General features: G+C 56.8%; 2 protein-coding genes and 1 long non-coding RNA gene across 3 annotated transcripts in view; all 3 read left to right on the top strand.

Annotated features, from left to right (window-relative positions):
• The window catches only part of TRIM65 (tripartite motif containing 65), a 4,557-nt gene extending 618 nt beyond the window's left edge, over positions 1 to 3,939 (top strand). Inside the window, exons 2-7 of the mRNA XM_077756168.1 lie at positions 6 to 155; positions 1,427 to 1,522; positions 1,776 to 2,009; positions 2,095 to 2,266; positions 2,370 to 2,435; positions 2,980 to 3,939. Coding sequence (XP_077612294.1) covers positions 6 to 155; positions 1,427 to 1,522; positions 1,776 to 2,009; positions 2,095 to 2,266; positions 2,370 to 2,435; positions 2,980 to 3,554 — 1,293 coding nt within the window. The 3' untranslated portion in view covers positions 3,555 to 3,939. The remainder of the gene's footprint in view (positions 1 to 5; positions 156 to 1,426; positions 1,523 to 1,775; positions 2,010 to 2,094; positions 2,267 to 2,369; positions 2,436 to 2,979) is intronic.
• Positions 3,940 to 10,780: 6,841 nt separating this feature from the next.
• Positions 10,781 to 14,997, top strand: TRIM47 (tripartite motif containing 47). The gene is made up of 6 exons (XM_077756823.1): positions 10,781 to 11,246; positions 12,303 to 12,398; positions 12,667 to 12,897; positions 13,057 to 13,255; positions 13,702 to 13,776; positions 14,031 to 14,997. The coding sequence occupies exons 1-6, from the start codon at positions 10,788 to 10,790 to the stop codon at positions 14,669 to 14,671; spliced, it is 1,701 nt and encodes a 566-aa protein (XP_077612949.1). The 5' UTR covers positions 10,781 to 10,787; the 3' UTR covers positions 14,672 to 14,997.
• A 720-nt stretch (positions 14,998 to 15,717) lies between these two features.
• LOC144225593 (uncharacterized) overlaps positions 15,718 to 17,804 on the top strand; it is a 12,075-nt gene continuing 9,988 nt past the window's right edge. The window contains exons 1-2 of the long non-coding RNA XR_013333349.1: positions 15,718 to 15,806; positions 17,034 to 17,107. This is a non-coding gene — a long non-coding RNA (uncharacterized LOC144225593). The remainder of the gene's footprint in view (positions 15,807 to 17,033; positions 17,108 to 17,804) is intronic.

Below are 17,804 nucleotides of genomic sequence, written 5' to 3'. Positions count from 1 at the left end.
CCGGCTCCGGCCTAGGCGCGCGCTGTCCCCGGCACGGGCAGCCCCTGGAGCTCTTCTGTCGCACCGAGGGTCGCTGCGTGTGCAGCGCGTGCACCGTGTACGAGTGTCGCCTCCACGAGCGGGCGCTGCTGGACGCGGAGCGTCGGGAGCGCGAGGTGACACCGGGGTGCCCCGCCCTGCCTCTAGGCACCTAGGCTGGGGCGGGCAGCTTAAGCAGGAGGCGGCTTTGGGATGTTTGTGGTCCCGGATAGAAGGAGAAAACACGTGTTCGGAATAGAGATTTCGGATCCGATGACAGGCCCAGGGTGAGGCCCCAGGACTCAGTGGCAGAAATGGGTTGAAGGAAGGGGTGAGGAGGCCAAGGGTCCGAAGACCGGAATGTCGGAGGATAACCCCTGTGGCTGCCGAAGCCACACAGAATAGAATGCTCATGCTGAGGCTCTGAGCCGGAAGTTTGCAGCGGAGGCCAGCAGTTGACAAGGAGGGAGTGGCAGGTGTACTTGCCTAAGGAGCTGTGTTTTGCTAGAGGGAGGGGAAGTGATGTGGGGTGTGAGAAGGACAGATGCCCGTCCCAGGGGGAGACTCAGGTGGAACCAGGAGAGCCTCCCCTCCCCACTTGCTGCATGCCGCATGTTAGGGAACGCTGGAGGCCAAGGGACATGGGGATTGGGCTTAGGAAGCTCTGATGCCTTTGGCCAAATGATCCGTTTCTCTGTCTCATTTCCTCATCTCTGAAGTGGGGATTGTGATGGTTCCCGGCTCACAAAGTGTGGCCGAGAGAAGCAGAAACAAGACAGGCTCCTGAGCAGGGGCAGGGGATGGTGCTTTGTCTCGTTCCCATGAAAGCACGATGTTCTACCCTCAAGGGTGGCAAAGGAGTTTCAAGTAGGGGTGCCCTCTTCCCCTCATGCCCAGAGCTGGGGCTGAGGCCTGGCCGGCATTTGGGAGAACTGGCCTTGTACATGCACCACACCGCCCACTTCCCCAATGGCTTTGGCGCTTTGAGTCCTCACCCCTTCCCCACAAGGCTGCCAAAGCCAGAAGTGCTGCTCCCGCCATTTATTGCCCGGGGGTAGCGCGAGGCAGGCTTACAGCCCAGAGATGGTGGGTGCTCTGCCCCCAGGCTGCCCAGCTCGCAAGAGGGACTGGAGGTCAGGTGTGAAGCCCAAGGCCTCTGCTCCGCCTCTGTACCTCCCTGCTCCAGGGTGGGAACGGGCTTCGTCCGGGCCTCCCTGAGATGCTAACCCAGTTCACCCAGAGCTCAGACCAAGGCTGATGCTGTGTGCCGGCCTGCTGGTCGCGATGCAGGGGTGGCACCGGGAGGGGACGCCCCCACATCTGCAGACGTTTGTTGACTAACTGAGAGGAGACTTCACAGCCATTCCTGACTTCCTCTTGTGACTTGTTTCCCTGGTGGGCACCACAGGCCCAGCTGAGAGCCACGCTGGAGGTCAGCCGGCAGCAGGCCGCCCAGGCGGAGAGCCAGCTAAAGGAACTGCAGGAGCAAAGCAACCAGATCCAGGTACAAGGCCTGTCCGTTCTAGCTCACTCCACCCTCCTGCTGTGCCCTTCAGGAAGCCACCAACGGGTCCCTGGGACACTGGGTTGCTGGCGTGAGCTACCTTGAAAATGCCTCCTGGCAGCGGGGAGGGAAGGTCTGAGCGGGGCGGGGGCGGGGGAGGGGCGGCTCCTGGGACCCAGGCTCCCCACACCACCCCTCAGCCTGGTGGGCAGCATTGGCCCGGCCACCCTCGGCATTTCCGTCGCCCACTCAGAGCTCAGCCTGCACCCTGGCCTCCGCGGTCTCCAGCAAGTTCAGCTGCCTGCTGCAGATCCTGGAGACGCGGCGGACCTTGGCGCTGACGGACATCGAGGTGGCCAAGACACAGGCCCTGGCACAGGCCCGGGATGGAGAACAGCGACTGCGGGGCCACCTGGAAGGCCTGGCCTGCCATGACCGCAGGATCCGGGACCTCCTGGAGCAGCCGGATGACCAGACCTTCCTCCAGGTACCGGGTCTCAGGGCGGCGGGTGGGGGGACCAGCGACCCTGTACCTGGTGCTCAGGCTTACTGTAACTGTCCCTGGGGCTCAGGAGTCACAGCTCCTGGCCCCCCCAGGCCGTCTTGGGCCCCTGACTCCTCTGCAGTGGGACGAAGAGCAGCAGCTGGCTGGCGTGGAGTCACTGAGCCGGCTGTGTGGTCTCCTCCTGGATGAGGGGAGCCACCCCAGGGCACCCGCTGAGCCTGCTGATTTGGGCCCCGTGGGTAAGGCTGACCTCAGATCTCTCTCTACCCCTCTGGGCCCAAGCTGGCCCTCCCACGGGGGGTGGGAGTGAGGTCAGGGNCCTAACACTTATTTGCCTCCTAGAGGCCCCAGGTCCCCTGGCACCAGTCCCAAGCCCGGTTTGTCCACTGAGGAGGAAGCTCTGGCAGAGTAAGGAGCCCGGCACATGTGTGTATGCAGAGGCGTGTGTGTGTTGTGCAATCGTGTGTACACTGTGAGTACACGTGAGCACATGTGCATGTCTGTGTGTGTGTGTGAGTACCTGGAGGGGCCGCATGCTGTGACTGCCCTGCCCAGGGTATCTGTCCTATGCCCTTCCCTGGGTCCACCCCCCCCACCCCCCCCACACCTGTTGTAGGATGTTAACTTGTTACATGTGGGGCCAATACAGTGATGAGGAGCCGCTGGGCAGGCAAACCTGGGATCAGTTATGATTCTTCCACTTGTTACCAAGTTAGGTCACGTCTGGGAGCCTCGGTTTTCTCATCTTTGAAATGAGGCGGATAGAAGGGTCCAGCCAGGGCTGAGGCCAGGACGGGCTCCCGCACTGGTGCCCACTGCTTGCCTCGCTGGCTGTGTGCCTGGCAGATGCTTGGTGTGCATTGGCGGACCTTCAGCTGCCATTTCTCCCTCCGGGGACAGGATGGCGGACAGACACCTGCCCGCTTACCTCCCATCCATCTGTCCCTGACAGATTATCGCAATCTGACCTTCGACCCAGACAGCGCCAATTGCCACCTCTACCTGTCTCGGCAGGGCCAACAGGTAAAGCACTGTCACAAGTCCCGGGACGTGGCCGGGCCACGCAGGTTCCAGCTCTGGCAGGTGCAGTGTGCCCAGAGCTTCCAGAATGGTCGACACTACTGGGAGGTGCGCACGTCTAACCACTCGGTGACGCTGGGCGTCGCCTATCCAGAACTTTCACGGCACAAGCAGGGGCCCCACACGGACAACATTGGGCGCGGGCCGAGCTCCTGGGGCCTCTGTGTTCAGGAGGACAGGGCCCAGGCCTGGCACAACGGGAAGGCCCAGCGGCTCCCCCGGGTGTCGGGGCGGCTCCTGGGCATGGATCTGGACCTGGCCTCTGGCCACCTCACCTTCTACAGCCTGGAGCCCAAGGCCCAGCCCCTGCATACCTTCCACGCCATGTTCACCCAGCCCCTCTGCCCCGTCTTCTGGCTCCTGGAGGGTAGGACTTTGACCCTGTGCCATCGGCCTGAGGCCAAGCTCGCCCCCGGGCTCCAGGAAGAGGCCGCTGGGCCCAGCTGAGGTGCTGCCTGGGCCCCCGAGGCTAGGGGGCGCCCGCGGGCCCCTGGTCCTGCCAGAGAGTGTGTGCAATTCGGGCCTCACCACACACGGGGCACAACAACACGCTTCTCCACTGCAGCTTACTTCCCTTGCATTGTGATGTAGACCAAAGGGACAGGGCCTGGGGGCCAAAGCACAAACAATTCCTGGAGAAAACCTAGAGAAAAGCGATTTTTTACCCCCTTTCTCCCTCTCTCTCTTTTCATAGCATTTTGGTATATCTTAGTCTCTTTTGTACATACTTGTGATTGCATTTTATAAACTATTGGGGGTTTTTTGCATTTTTTACGTAGCATAAACATTTTTCGCGGTATTAAAATTTTTCCCTGAATGATTACCACATAAACAGTCTTTGTCATTTTTGTATTTTATTTTATTTTTTGATTTTAAAAAGAGAGAGCACCTGAGCTGGGAAGAGGAGCAAAGCCCAGACGCAGGCTCGATGCCCCAGCCCTGAGATCATGCACTGAGCCGAAATCAAGAAAAGATGCTCCACCAACTGAGCTACCTAGGCACTCCCCTATAAACAGTCTTTCTGATGACAATCAGAACTTATTTACCGTTACAGGTGTTCTCCACTTTGAACTTGGCCAGCCAAGTTCACATTCTGCCACTTCACTTTTTTTTTTAATGTTTATTTATATTTTGAGAGAGAGAGAGAGAGAGCCTGAGCAGGGGAGGGGCAGAGAAAGAGACCAAATCTGAAACAGGCTCCAGGCTCTGAGCTGTCAGCACAGAGCCCTAAACGGGGCTCAAACTCGTGATCTGCAAAATCACCACCTGAGCCGAAGTCGGACGCCTAACCAACTGAGGCACCCAGGCGCCCCTCTACTTCACTTTTATACAAGACCTATATTAGCATGGTTTCAGATTTCTTCACTTAGTGGAAACAGGTACTAAAGTAGGCTTTTCATAAAGCAAAGTGGCAGAACCTCAAACTTGTGAAAGCCAAGGGACACTCTGCTGTGTGCCATTTCTGCTTATGAAAGATGTTATAAGAACACTCTGCTTTTAGGGGCTCCTGGGTGGCTCAGTTGGTTAAGCATCCAACTTCGGCTCAGGTCATGATCTCACAGTTCATGAGTTTGAGCCCCGCGTTGGGCTCTGTGCTAACAGCTCGGAGCCTGGAGCCTGCTTCGAATTCTGTGGCTCCCTCTCCCTCCCCTGCTCACGCTCTGTCTCTCTGTCTCTCAAAAATAAATATTTTTTTAAAAAATAAACACTCTGCTTTTGGATAGCACAGGGAACCTGTGTCAGATGTTCGTATTCTTTTATTTGGGGCTGTAAAAATTTGGCCGCGATGAATACTTTTGAGCAGGAAGCTTTGGCCATATCCATGGCTACGTATGTAGGCTAAATTCTCAGTGGAGTTCCTCATCAGAAAAATAACGAGCCTTTGCAAGATTTTATTTTTATACAAACGGCCAAAATGAAGCAACCCGGAGTCAGGCCAACTGTTCCTCCCTCGCCCCCACCAGCCAGCTTATCCGGGCGCAGCCTCAGCCCCTGCCCTCCTGACACAGGGTGCGGGGATTAAGTGCAGTGATTAAGGACAGTGCTGGCTTCCTTTGCTCTTGTGTTTTCCTACTTAGAAGATGCTCTCCTGAAGATTCCTGGACATTTATTTCTTTGTGTTTCTGGAAGTAGGGTTGCTGGGACCTAACGCAACTGTAATTTTATTATTTAAAACATTCTACTTCTTGATCTGGGTGGTGGTTACAAGGATGTTCGCTTTATAACTTCTTAAATGCTGTGCATACATGTCTCATATACACATATTCATGTGTAAATATTTCACATTAAAAATTTTTGAAGGATAACACATGCAAAAACACACACTCCAAAAAAAAAGCAAAATATTTGTGTATTTGTGAAAAATCGACCTCCCTCCTACGTGGTGACCTGGCCCCAGCTGCTGCCAGGGTCGCACAATCCATCCAGCAGCTGCCTCCCCAGCCTGCGGCTCTTTGTTCAAGGGCAGGGCCAGGCTTCTGATGGGTACAACCTAGGCAAAGTGCTTCTAGGAAGACTTCTAAGTTGGGGGCTCCCCACACATGGAGCAGGGACTGACTCTTGCACTGGGCAGCCTGATGGAATGACAGCAGGTGGTCACCTTGCTGTACAGATGGGTTGACAGATGTTAAGAGACCCAGCAGAGGAGGAAGCAGGATTGGGCTGGCCAAGTGGCTGCCATCACCTGCCGCCCCCCGCCCCCCACCCCGTACATATTCTAACCATCCCTCTGCCAACCCAAAGCCACAGCAGGCTGTGTCCACACTGAGAGGGGGACCCCTTCGGTTTCTGTGGGGGGAAGTGTTTGGGGTCTTTATTCGATGACATTACTTTTTATCAGGTCGTTAGTTCTTTCCATGTGATTCTGTGGATGTGTTCTTTATTGTGACTGTTAACCTTTATTTACATACGACTAGGGGCGCCTGGGTGGCTCAGTTGGTTAAGCAGCCGATTTAGGCTCAGGTCATGATCTCATGCCTGAAGCTGCTTCGGATTCTGTGTCTCCCTCTCTCTCTGTCCCCCCTCCCTGCCCCGCTCATATTCTGTCTGTCAAAAAGTGAATAAACATTTTAAAAAATTACATATGATGAGATGCTTCTGCCCTTTTGGAAGACTATGTTTCCCCAGGAGGTGTGGAGCCAGCATTTATGAATCTGTTGGAAAGCTGCTTCCAATGGAGTTCCCTCAGTCCATCTGATTCTGGCAGAAGTCTGTCTCCTCTCCAGAAAAAAATGCACTGGGAGAGAGGGGAAAAGAGCACGGACTTTGGGATGTAACGTTTGTAAAGGGGACAGGCCACCAGTTTCTGGGCTCCAGTGAGGCAGAATCAGGAGGATGGACACATAAGCAGAAAGGGGCAGGGCAGGGCAACAGGAGAGATCTTAAAAGACCAGGGCTTTCGGTGTCAGGAGAATTGAGGGAGTCAGATTGGAGGCTGCTCTTCCCCAGGCAGGAAGGGATGAGAGGGAGCAGCATGGTGACTGTAGAAAATGTGGCTTCAAGTAACATGGGGCTGGCAGTTAGAGGACAATCAAGCCAGGTTTTCTGAGGGCAAAGGATTTCCCAGGTTGAATTCCATACCCAGCCAAACTGTCCATCAGTGATGAAGCCAGAGCAAAGACCTCTGCAGGCACTTTCACATCCGTTCTCAGGAAGCCACCAGAACACATCCTTTCCAAGAGTAAAGAAATAAATTGATGAAGGGGACAGAAGACCTGGGACCCAAGCAACAAAGAATTCAACACAAAAGAGAAGTGGTGAAGAATTTAAGTCTCCAGAAACTCAAGCACGAACATGCACACAGAGGTTCAAGGCCTGTGACCATGTGCTTTTGGGATGAGGAGGCAAACGCTAAAAAAAACAGGTAAAAGTTGACACTGGTGGCCTATGGGAGCAAGAATCTGGAGTAGGTGGGACACAGAAGTCCCAGTTTTTGTTATAAGCCTCAATAAATTGTTTGCTTGTTGAATTCTGTCTCTTATTTTGAAATAAATACAAATCAAACATTGTTAAGTACATCAGAACCATTAAGTGCTACCTTGAGACATGACTTGGATCCCATTTCAATTTCATAGATGCAAAGCTAGGCTAGGAATGACTTGCTAATTACTTCCATTTGTAATGACTGCTTTTGGTCATTTGTTTTTGTTTCTGTTTGATCCTGCCTCCTCCAAGGCACTAGTTATGTGACCTCTGGCAAAATGTGTAACCTGTCCGAATTCCATTTCCCGTTCTTCGTGACATAGTTCTTGCAAGGGAAGAGTGAGATGCAGGCTTGAACATGCTCCTGCAGACCTCAAAAGTGCCAGTTACCTTTTCCCCTTAAGAGCCAATTCATTTCAAAAAGAATATGTTGGGCAAACTTAAAGCTACGATAATAGAAATGAACTATTAAAACACCACTATCTTGACAAATCACATCTCTACACTTTCCTAGGGAAGCAGATCTTCCTGAACAGGCTCTGGGGTGGGAAGCAGAATGCTAGCTGGGACTTGTCCATAAACACTGCCCAACCCCACTCAACTCCCCTCAGTCCTCCAGAACCAGGCGGGTCTGTGGTCTCAGCAAGCCCAGGCGGCCTGGCCGCCAAGCCTGGAGCAGGGCGGCGCTGATGCCTGCGCCTCTGAACTGTTCCTGGGTCTTGGCAAACAAGCGACAGTCATGACCAAGTAGTGATCCTTGTGGAAACCAATGTATGGAACTCATTACCCGTCTTCCTGCCAAACTAGGCACACCCAGGCCGGTTCCCTCTGCTACTCCTCTGCTGGATGATCTCTTCCCACCCTAGTTGTTGTGCGCCTGAGTCCCAGCAGCCCTGAAAGCCCAGCTCAGATGCTACTTCCTCCACACGGGCCTCCATGAACCCCGCCTTCCTGGAAGTCCCCCAGGATTTCACCCCTCATTTAATATTTCATAAATCTTTGTTTGTTTGTTTGTTTGTTTTCTCCTTCCAGGAAAGACGTAAGGAGGCTCTGCATAGCATCTTTCTAAACTAGACAGTCATAAACTGGGGATCTTGGTGAGAAAATTCTCCATATTTTCACTGTTCTCTAAAATGAAATTTAGCATTTCTCTCTATTCCAAACGGAGAGAACACACCCCGGTGAAACTAACAGTATCTGTGACTTGTCACCAATAGTAACAACATACCTTTTCATAGCACATGATGTGGTGGCAGAGAACCTGAAATATCACTTATGTTCATCACTACTTTAAAACTATATTAATTAGGGGGCACCTGGGTGGCTCAGTTGGTTAAGCGTCCAACTTCGGCTCAGGTCATGATCTCCCGGTTTGTGGGTTCAAGCCCCATGTCGGGCTCTGTGCTGACAGCTACCTCCGAGCCTGGAGCCTGTCTTCAGATTCTGTGTCTCCCTCTCTCTCTGACCCTCCCCTGTTCATGCTGTCTCTCTCCCTCTCTCTCAAAAATAAATAAAACATTAAAAAAATTTTAAAAACCTATATTAATTATTAGGCCTCCATCAGATACTGTTATTTATTGTGTTAAAGAAACACAACACAGAAGGAGAAAGAGAAACCCAAGCAGGCATCATACTCTCAGCACAGAACCCGACCCATGCCTCATTCCCATGACTGTGGGATCATGACCTGAGCCAAAATCAAGAGTCAGATGCTTAACCAACCGAGTGCCACCAGGCACCCCTCAGTTATTCTATATTTTTAATGAACTTTAAATTTTAGAATAGTTGTAAATTTACTAAAGTTGCAAAGATAACTCAGAGTTCCCAAGTACCTCACTCCCAATTTCCACTTTTGTTAACATCTTACATGCCTATGGTGCATTTGTCATAATTAAGAGCCAATATTGATACATTTTATTAATCATATTCCATAATTTATTCAAATCCCCTTAAGTTTTCCCTAACATCTTTTTGTCTCTCAGGAGTGCACCCAGAATATGCATAATATTTACTCATCACATCTCCTTAGGCTCCTCATGGCTGGGACAGTTTCTCAGACTTTGACCTCTCCCGGTTTTTGTTTTTTCATTGTTGTTGTTTATTTTTGCCTTTTTTTTTTTTAATGATCTTGAAGGTTTCGAGGAGTATTGGTCAGGCATTTTGTAGACTGTCCCTCCATTGGGATCTGTGTGCTGTTTTTTTGTTTTTTTTTTAAATTTTTTTTTTAATGTTTTATTTATTTCTAGGAGAGAGAGAGAGACAGCGTGAGCAGGGGAGGGTCAGAGAGAGAGGGAGTCACAGACTGAAACAGGCTCCAGGCTCTGAGCTGGCAGTCAGCACAGAGCCTGACGCGGGGCTCGAACCCACGAACCGCGAGATCATGACCTAAGCGAAAGTCGGACGCTTAACCGACTAAGCCACCCAGGCGCCCCATCTGTGTGCTGTTTTAATCACAATTGGACTGGGTTAAGGATTTGGGGAGGAAGATCAAATCATCCAGGGTACTTACCGTCAATATGACTTATCACTGTTGATGGTGACCTTGATCACCTATTGCGGTCATGCTTGCCAGGCTTCGCTACTGTAAAGTGACTCTTTTGCTCCCTTTGAAAGAAAGTCACTAGGCACAGCCCACATTTAAGGAGTGGGAAGCTATGCTCCACGTTGGAGTATCTACAAAAATTATTTAGAATTCTGAATGGGAAATGTGTGGATGCTCCCTCGTTTATTTATCCAGTCATTTATTTATATCAGTACGGACTCATGATGTTTATTTTATACTTTGGGTTATAAGCCAGTGCTACTTTATTTTTGCTGCCATTTTATTTAAAACAACATTATGAATGGGGCGCCTGGGTGGCTCAGTCGGTTGAGTTCTGACTTCAGCTCAGGTCATGATCTCACGGTTTGTGGGTTCAAGCCCTGCATTGGGTTCTGTGCTGACAGCTAGCTCAGAGCCTGGAGCCTGCTTCCAATTCTGTGTCTTCCTCTCTCTCTGACCCTCCCCTGCTCACGCTGCCTCTCTCTCTCTCTCTCTCAGAAATAAATAAAACGTTAAAAAAAATTAAACAAAAATAAAACAACATTATGAAGTGCAAGGCTGGATGAGCACCTCTAATCCCAGGCACGCCGCAAATGCCTGCGGTGGGGCTCCTGTGGAGGGGAAATAAATTCCTGCAGACAAGGGACTTGGAGGGTGACCTCAACTTCCGCTTTCAGGTTTAGAAAACCCTGAGTTCCCCACAAGGGGTAAATAGAGTCGCTAAGGGGCAAATACACGCGCACATCAGCAGTTAATTTTCTCCGCAGTCAGCAGCTTACAGATTTTGCTAGCAAGTGCCTGGGAGAAGGTCTGGGCCTGGCTGGTCCGGTGGGAACGCCCGGGGCCCTCTGGAGCCCGGGGCCTGGCCCTGGGGGGATTTGAGGGGGAACGGAGGGGTGAACTCCTTCCCCGCTTCCTTCCAGCGTGCCTCCCTCGCATTCTCCGCCCGCCGCCGCCCTCCGCTCGGACCAGGAGGGGCGATCGCCCAGGAGCCCCGCGGGGTCACACGGGGCCGAAGACCGCCCGCGCAGTCTGGGCCAGGGCCCGGTGTCCGGGGACCCTTGGGCGGGTTTGCGGCGCTGGAGGGCGGTCCGAGCCCGGGACGGGAGGGGGCTGGACCCTTGGCCTGGGTCCCAGGGGGCGGCGCCGCAGCGCGGACAGGCCGGGTCCCTCCCAGGCGGGAGCAGAACAGGCGGTGCCCGGGCGGCCGCGGAGCTATGGACGGCAGCGGGCCCTTCAGCTGCCCCATCTGCCTGGAGTCGCTCCGGGAGCCGGTGACGCTGCCCTGCGGCCACAACTTCTGCCTCTCCTGCCTGGGCGCGCTCTGGCCGCACCGCGGCGCGGGGGGCGCCGCCGGGTCCGGAGGCACGGCCCGCTGCCCGCTGTGCCAGGAGCCCTTTCCCGACGGCCTGCAGCTCNCCGCGCTCTCCTGCCTCTCCTGCCTCGCCTCCTTCTGCCCCGCGCACGTGGGCCCACACGAGCGCAGCCCCGCGCTGCGCGGACACCGCCTGGTGCCGCCGCTGCGCCGGCTGGAGGAGAGCCTGTGCCCGCGCCACCTGCGGCCGCTCGAGCGCTACTGCCGTGCGGAGCGCGTGTGCCTGTGCGAGGCCTGCGCCGCCCAGGAGCACCGGGGCCACGAGCTCGTGCCGCTGGAGCAGGAGCGCGCGCTCCAGGAGGTGGGCACGCGCACCGGGGGCGCGCCGGGGCGGGCGAGGGCCGCGCGAGCCCGTTGAGGGTCCAGGATCGCCCCCACCCGTTTCCCGGGCAGGGTCTTAATGTCCTCCTCTAACCTGAGGCTCGTTGCGGTCCTTTCCAGTACGGGCAATGTCATCCATCCAGTCGCTGTGGAACGCTCTGCTGGAGATGGGAATGGGGGTCGTGGGGGCCCAGTGTGAAGGCGAAAAGGACACGAAGTCAGGGGGCCTGAAGCCCGGGCCTGGGCCAGCGGGGATCTAAAGGCAGGAGGGAGCGGAGCCAGGCCCGCGGGGACCCGGGCGGCTGATTCTGGCAGCGCGGCGGCTGTTGCGCCAGGCCGGGTTCTTGCCGGTTCCAGCTCACATTTGCCGTGGGCTGAGGCATCAGGTTTAGATGGGTGTGGCAGGCGACGGGAGTGTGGCAGAGGGTGGACGGAGCACACAGACCGCTCTTGTCCAGCTGTTCTGGGGGCCCGTGGTGGGAGCATGTGCGCGCAATGGGTCCACTACCTCCGCCCCCAGTTTCCTTTGGCTTCCAGCCCGGTCTTGGCGCCTCTGGCCTTGGGATTTTCCGTCTCTCCTGCCTGGAGCTGTGACTCATAAGACCCAGGGGACTTGCCCGGAATCCCCATTTTTTAGGCCTGGATTGGAGACACAGACTCTTTGGGGACAGCGGTCCCTAAGACAGCTGAAATGTCCTCTCGTGCGGCACCCACCCCGCTCTCTTTCTCTGCATCTTCCTCACTGAAGGAAGTTCTCCAGGGAGTGTGAGCGACCCTGCGGAGCATGGATGGCCCCGCACTTGCCCACTGGTCAAAGCCAGCCAGGCTGTGCTCTCCCTTGGCATTTGGGAATGGCACCAGCCTGGGCTTGAGGCACCTCTGGCATAACTATAGGGATCCTGGCCACTCTCAGCCCCACCTATGCACAGATACCGCTCCCTGGCCATCCCTCTCCTCCCCCTTGGTGAGGCCTGGTACCCCAGCGCAGGGCTGTGGCCTCCGCCAGCCCCTGTGTAATTAAGGATGCCTTCCACAGGCCGAGCAGTCCAAAGTCCTGAGTGCTGTGGAGGACCGCATGGACGAGCTGGGCGCTGGCATCGCACAGTCCCGGCGCACGGTGGCCCTCATCAAGGTCAGCCCCTGCCCTAACCCGGTCCCCATGCAGTCCTGAGGCAGGCTGCTGGCAGTGTGGGCTCGTGGCACGGTGTGATCCTCCCCAAACAGGCCCATGCTCAGGGAATTGCCTGGCCCCACTGAGCGTGAGCAGCTCCCCCCACCTGGCATAGGTCCAGGGCAGCTCCGGCTAGTCCCTATGCCCCCACTAGAGGGCAGGGTGGGAAGGTGGGGTCCGGGAAGGATGGGGCCAGGATAACGCTCATCCTCTGCGTGGTCCCGTGCAGAGCGCAGCCGCAGCAGAGCGGGAGAGGGTGAGCCGGCTGTTCGCCGAGGCTGCGGCCATCCTGCAGGGGTTCCAGACAGAGGTGCTGGGCTTCATCGAGGAGGGCGAGGCCACCATGCTGGGCTGCTCCCAGGGTGACCTGCGGCGGCAGGAGGAACAGCGCAGCAGGCTAAGCCGGGCCCGCCACAACCTCAGTCAGGTCCCCGAAGCCGACTCCGTCAGCTTCCTGCAGGTGAGCGCAGTTCTTACGGGCCAGAGAGGGCACAGAAAGGGGGGTGGGCAACAAGCGGAGAAAGAAGGCAGCGGGTACCTGGCCCCCAGGGCTGCACCGTCCTCACAGCCAGAGGCGCTGTAGCCAGTGGGGGCCTTAAGAGTCATTGATCTACTACAGGAGCTCCTGGCACTCAGGCTGGCCCTGGAGGAGGGGTGCGGCCCTGGGCCCGGGCCCCCGAGGGAGCTCAGCTTCACCAAGTCATCCCAGGCCGTGCGGACGGTGAAAGAGCTGCTGACAGCCGCCTGTGCCAGCCAGTGGGAGCAGCTGCGGGGGCTGGGCAGCGATGAAGACGAGCTGCATAAGCTGGACACGGAAGGTGGGTGCCACCGCCAGTGACTCACCCTTCCCCCAGTGTCCCCACCCAGGGCCCCAGGCCTGGTACCCATTCAGGAGTGGAGGAAGGAAACTGTGTGCCTTGTGCACAGCGGGGACCCAACTCCTACCAGTGAATGGAGACACCACTCAGTAATGACCAGTCAGCCCCTTTGGCCACAGCCTAGGGGGCTGCAGGGGCGGGGGGGGCGGTGCGGGGGGGCCTCCCCTGGCCTGCCCTCTAGTGGCTGAGGCCTGGGCTGGGAGGAGGTGGAGCAGGGAACACAGAGTGCCATATTTGGGGGTGTGCCTGTCCCCAGGCAGCTTGGGATGCTGGGAGGAAGGAGGAGAGGGGTTTCGGTCACAGGTTGGGAGGAGGGGCACCTCGCACTGCTGCCCAGCCACAACCAGCTGGGCAGAACCCCTCCCCCACTGTCTCCTCTTCTGCAGCCGATGCTGAGTCCCAAGACCCCGACAGCACCAACAGCTTGGAAAGTGAGGCTCCCAGGGATTACTTCCTCAAGTGTAAGTAGACAGCTGAGCTCTCCCCTCTGCTCACACTGGGCCCTCGCCAGGCTGCTGGGCTGGGCTCCAGCGCAGGAAGGCTTGGGTTCCCCTCCCTCGTTCTTAGGGTGAACTAGGTCAGCTCACTCTCGGTTCTCTCTAGTGGGGCCCAGTCATGCTGGTTGCTAAGGAGGGGAGGTGGGCACCTAGGGGAGGGGCTGTCCCACCTGCGCCTGGCCCTGAGCCCTGTGTCTCTCTCCCACCCATGGGAGCAGTTGCCTACATCGTGGACCTGGACAGCGACACAGCGGACAAGTACCTGCAGCTGTTTGGAACCAAAGGTGTGAAGAGAGTGCTGTGTCCCATCAACTACCCCGAGTCACCCACCCGCTTCACCCACTGCGAGCAGGTGCTGGGCGAGGGTGCCCTGGACCGGGGCACCTACTACTGGGAAGTAGAGATCATCGAAGGCTGGGTCAGCATGGGGGTCATGGCCGAAGACTTCTCCCCACAAGAGCCCTATGACCGGGGCCGGCTCGGCCGCAATGCCCACTCCTGCTGCCTGCAGTGGAATGGCCGCAGCTTCTCCGTCTGGTTCCATGGGCTGGAGGCGCTCCTGCCCCACCCCTTCTCGCCCACCATTGGGATCTGCCTAGAATATGCCGACCGAGCCCTGGCCTTCTACGCCGTACGGGACGGCAAGATGAGCCTTCTTCGGAGGCTGAAGGCCTCCCGGGCCCGCCGGAGCAGCTCCTTGTCTTCCTCCATTGACCCCTTCCAGAGCCGCCTGGACAGCCATTTTGCAGGGCTCTTCACTCGCAGGCTGAAGCCTGCCTTCTTCCTGGAGAGTGTGGATGCCCATCTGCAGATCGGGCCCCTTAAGAAATCCTGCATATCTGTGCTGAAGAGGAGGTGATGCAGGGGGACGTGGGGCCTCCTGCAATGTCCCAGCTCCTGGGAAGCTTGCTTCTCTGCACCCCCGTCTTGCCCCGGGGAATGCACCTTGGGGTCCCCCACATCCCCAGGCTTCTCCTCCCTGGAGGCCTCACCTTCCATATACTTGGCCTTCCCCGCGGACCCCTGGAAGTGCCCTCAGACCCTGTCCGCCTGTGGGCTTTGTGTCTGGGAGAGAAAGCCAGAGCTGGGACAGATCCAGGCTACCCCCAACCCCTCCTTTTCCAGGGTCCTGGGACAGTGCCTGGCACATAATAGGTGCTGAATAAACGTGTGTTGAATGAATGACTCCTTTCTCTATCCTTCTGTCCAGCCCCCTAGAGAGTTCCTAGGACTTTCATTTTTTGAGAGCTGGTCGTAAAAGGCAGGAGGGGCCCGAAAAGAGATGCCTGTCCTTTGGGGTAGTCGACTCCCTAGTTCAGGGCAGGGGCAGCTCGATCGAGGTGGCTTCCTCCTCGGGGGCTGACCCCCGCCCCAGTCATTCCGGCTGCCTGAGGGCTTTGTGGCCTGGTTCCCACCAGCTATTTTCATCCCTTGATGCCACAGCCCGATCCTGGCCCTGCCCATGGTGTCTGTGCCCAGGGTTAAACGCAGACAGCACACTGCCCAGAGCAGGGCACCGCTCCTGGGTGTGGGCAAGAAAGTTCGAGAGCTTCTTTCACACACACCTCAGTAGTCGGGGAGGCTTGTGGCTGAGCCGGCCCCAGGGTGTGGCTGGAGGCTAAGAGCTTCTACAATAAAGGGGTCTCTGTCCCTCCTCTGGAATCCGCCTCACCCCACCCCTCCACACCCACCGGGGCAGCCGGAACAGGGCTCCACGCTGGGGAGACCCAGGCCCAGAGACCCCGCAGACTGTGTGCTTCGAGCCCAGGAAGGCCCAGTGCCCCCTCCTGCTGCCCCAGGGCCCTCCACCTGGTCGGGGACACCCACCCAAGTTCAGCTTGCTCCCGGTCCCTGGGAGTGAGTGGGCGTGTCTCCAGGCCGCCCCTCCTCCCCGTTCTCTATGGTCAGGTGCACCCTAGAGAGGGTCCACGCCTGGAGGGCAGGGACACACGGAGGCCTCCCAGGCGCTAGCCCAAGGTCAGACGGCACAATGGGTGAGTTATGCAGCCAGACAGCAAGGCCATACAAGTCCCAGCGGCTGCCTCCCTCGGCAGCTAAAAATAGACCCTCCTTCGAGCTCTGCTTCTGCCCCAGCAGCCAGGATGTTGTTTTTCCGGGTGGGGCCTCCTTGCTCCTGGTGCTTTGTGTTCGCAAACGGTTTCCGTGGCAGCCAGGGTCCCCGGCTCCCCAGAATGGGGAAGGCTGCTCCTGTCACTATCACAAACATGGACAGACGGGAGTCCCCTCCCCTCCTACCTTTCACAGAGCCCCAGCCCCGCATCCCCTGTTCTCGGCTCTTCCTGCCCCCAGCTTGGCCCGCTCCGCCCCACACACTCCCCTTGCAAAGAACCCTCGGGACCTGACTTTGCAGGGCCCTGGCCTGTCACAGAATGTGAGCTGGACGGGGGAGGCCCCTGCACAGGACCGGTGCCGCCTGGTTGGAATTCGGGCCTGACAAGGCCACAGCTTCAGCAGTCCCTGCCACTTGCAGAGCGGCTCCCAGCTTCCAGAACGCCCGGAACCTCGTGCATCTTAACGCCAAATCTCAGCATCTGCAGCTTTCCAGCTCAGCGCAGGGGATTGGCTCACCCCTGGCTGGGCCTGATCCAGGTTTCAGAGTTATCCACAGTCTGCAGTGTTACCTGCAGCCGGCACTTCCTCCGAGGCTCCGGGGTGCTGCTGGGGCTGGAGGGATGGCTCCTGCCTGAGACTCTGAGATCTCCAGCTCCACGGAGGTACACTGAGGCAGGGCAGGCTGGCAGAGGAGGAGGAGCGAGCCAGGGGGCCCGCCCCTCACCGTCCCTGCCAGCACTTAAATCAGAGCAGATGGTACGTGCTTCTTCCAGTCCGCTCAAAAAAGGGAAACCGTTTAAAAGAAAAACTGTTAGATGGGATGCCTGGGTGGCTCAGTCGGTTCAGCGTCTGACTTCGGCTCAGGTCATGATCTCACGGTTCATGAGTTCAAGCCCCGCATTAGGCTCCGTGCTGACAGCGAGGAGCCTGCTTGGGATTCTCTCTCCCTGCTCCTCCCCTGCGCGTGGCCTCGCTCTTTCTCTCAAAGTAAACAAAATGAAAACAAAAGAAGCACTGGGTGTTGTATGGAAACCAATTTGACAATAAATTATATTTAAAAAAGAAGAAAAAAAAGTTAGAAAACCACCAATCTAATCCAAACCTTCTACTTCTTTCTTTCTTTTTCTTTTTTTTTTTTTTTTTTCCAGATGAAGTAACTGAGGAACAGAGACCTCCAGGACCTGCCCAGTCCAGGTCACCAGCTCCATGTTCCACAGTGTAGGTACGTCCTGGCCTTAGAAATGTCTGAACACACACAGACACACACATTTCACACACACGCGTCACACACATGCACTCACACACCTCATACACGTACACACCCTGCTTCCCAGCACTGTTGCCTGTGTAAGAACTGCCCTCCCGGCGCCCCAGTTCCCACGGCCCCCAGAGCCCTTGGCAGAGCTGCCCGAGGGCCTGTGGTCTCCAGGCCCCCCCCCCCGCCAAGCCTCGGCTGGTCATCAACAATGGGACAATGGAGAGAGCATGAACGGTCTTCTGTTGCTATTAGCTGAATCTGGCTCCTTTGGGCCAGGCCGGGAGCCAACCTCCCCTTGAGCTTTGTTTCTGTGGGAAAATGAGCTCCAAAATTCCAAACAAGCGACTGAGCAGCGGGGCTTCGCACTGTCTTGGCAGCCGCTGCCCGGCCCTGGGTGCTCACTTGTTTGGGTTTGTCTCCTGCCCCCTCCCCACAATCCAGGAGGAGAGAAGCCCACCGCCCTCTCCCCTCCCTTCTCATCCCCCTCCTCCCAGGCTCAGGGCGAGGCTGGACCCAGGACTGTGGCTAAACGGGAGGGCCTGGCCAGGAAGACAGGGCTGAACTGGGCGGGGGCCCTGCGGGGCTGGTGCTAGGGTTTCTGTGTGTGTGTGTGTGTGTGTGTGTGTGTGTGGGGCGGGGGGGGGGGGGGGGGGGGGGATAA

This window comes from Crocuta crocuta, unplaced genomic scaffold (genome assembly GCF_008692635.1).
Source record: "Crocuta crocuta isolate KB4526 unplaced genomic scaffold, BGI_CrCroc_1.0 scaffold50, whole genome shotgun sequence".
In the NCBI taxonomy this organism is placed as follows: Eukaryota; Metazoa; Chordata; class Mammalia; order Carnivora; family Hyaenidae; genus Crocuta; species Crocuta crocuta.
The sequence above is the reverse complement of the archived record's forward strand: the minus strand, read 5'-3'. Positions and strand labels throughout refer to the sequence as shown.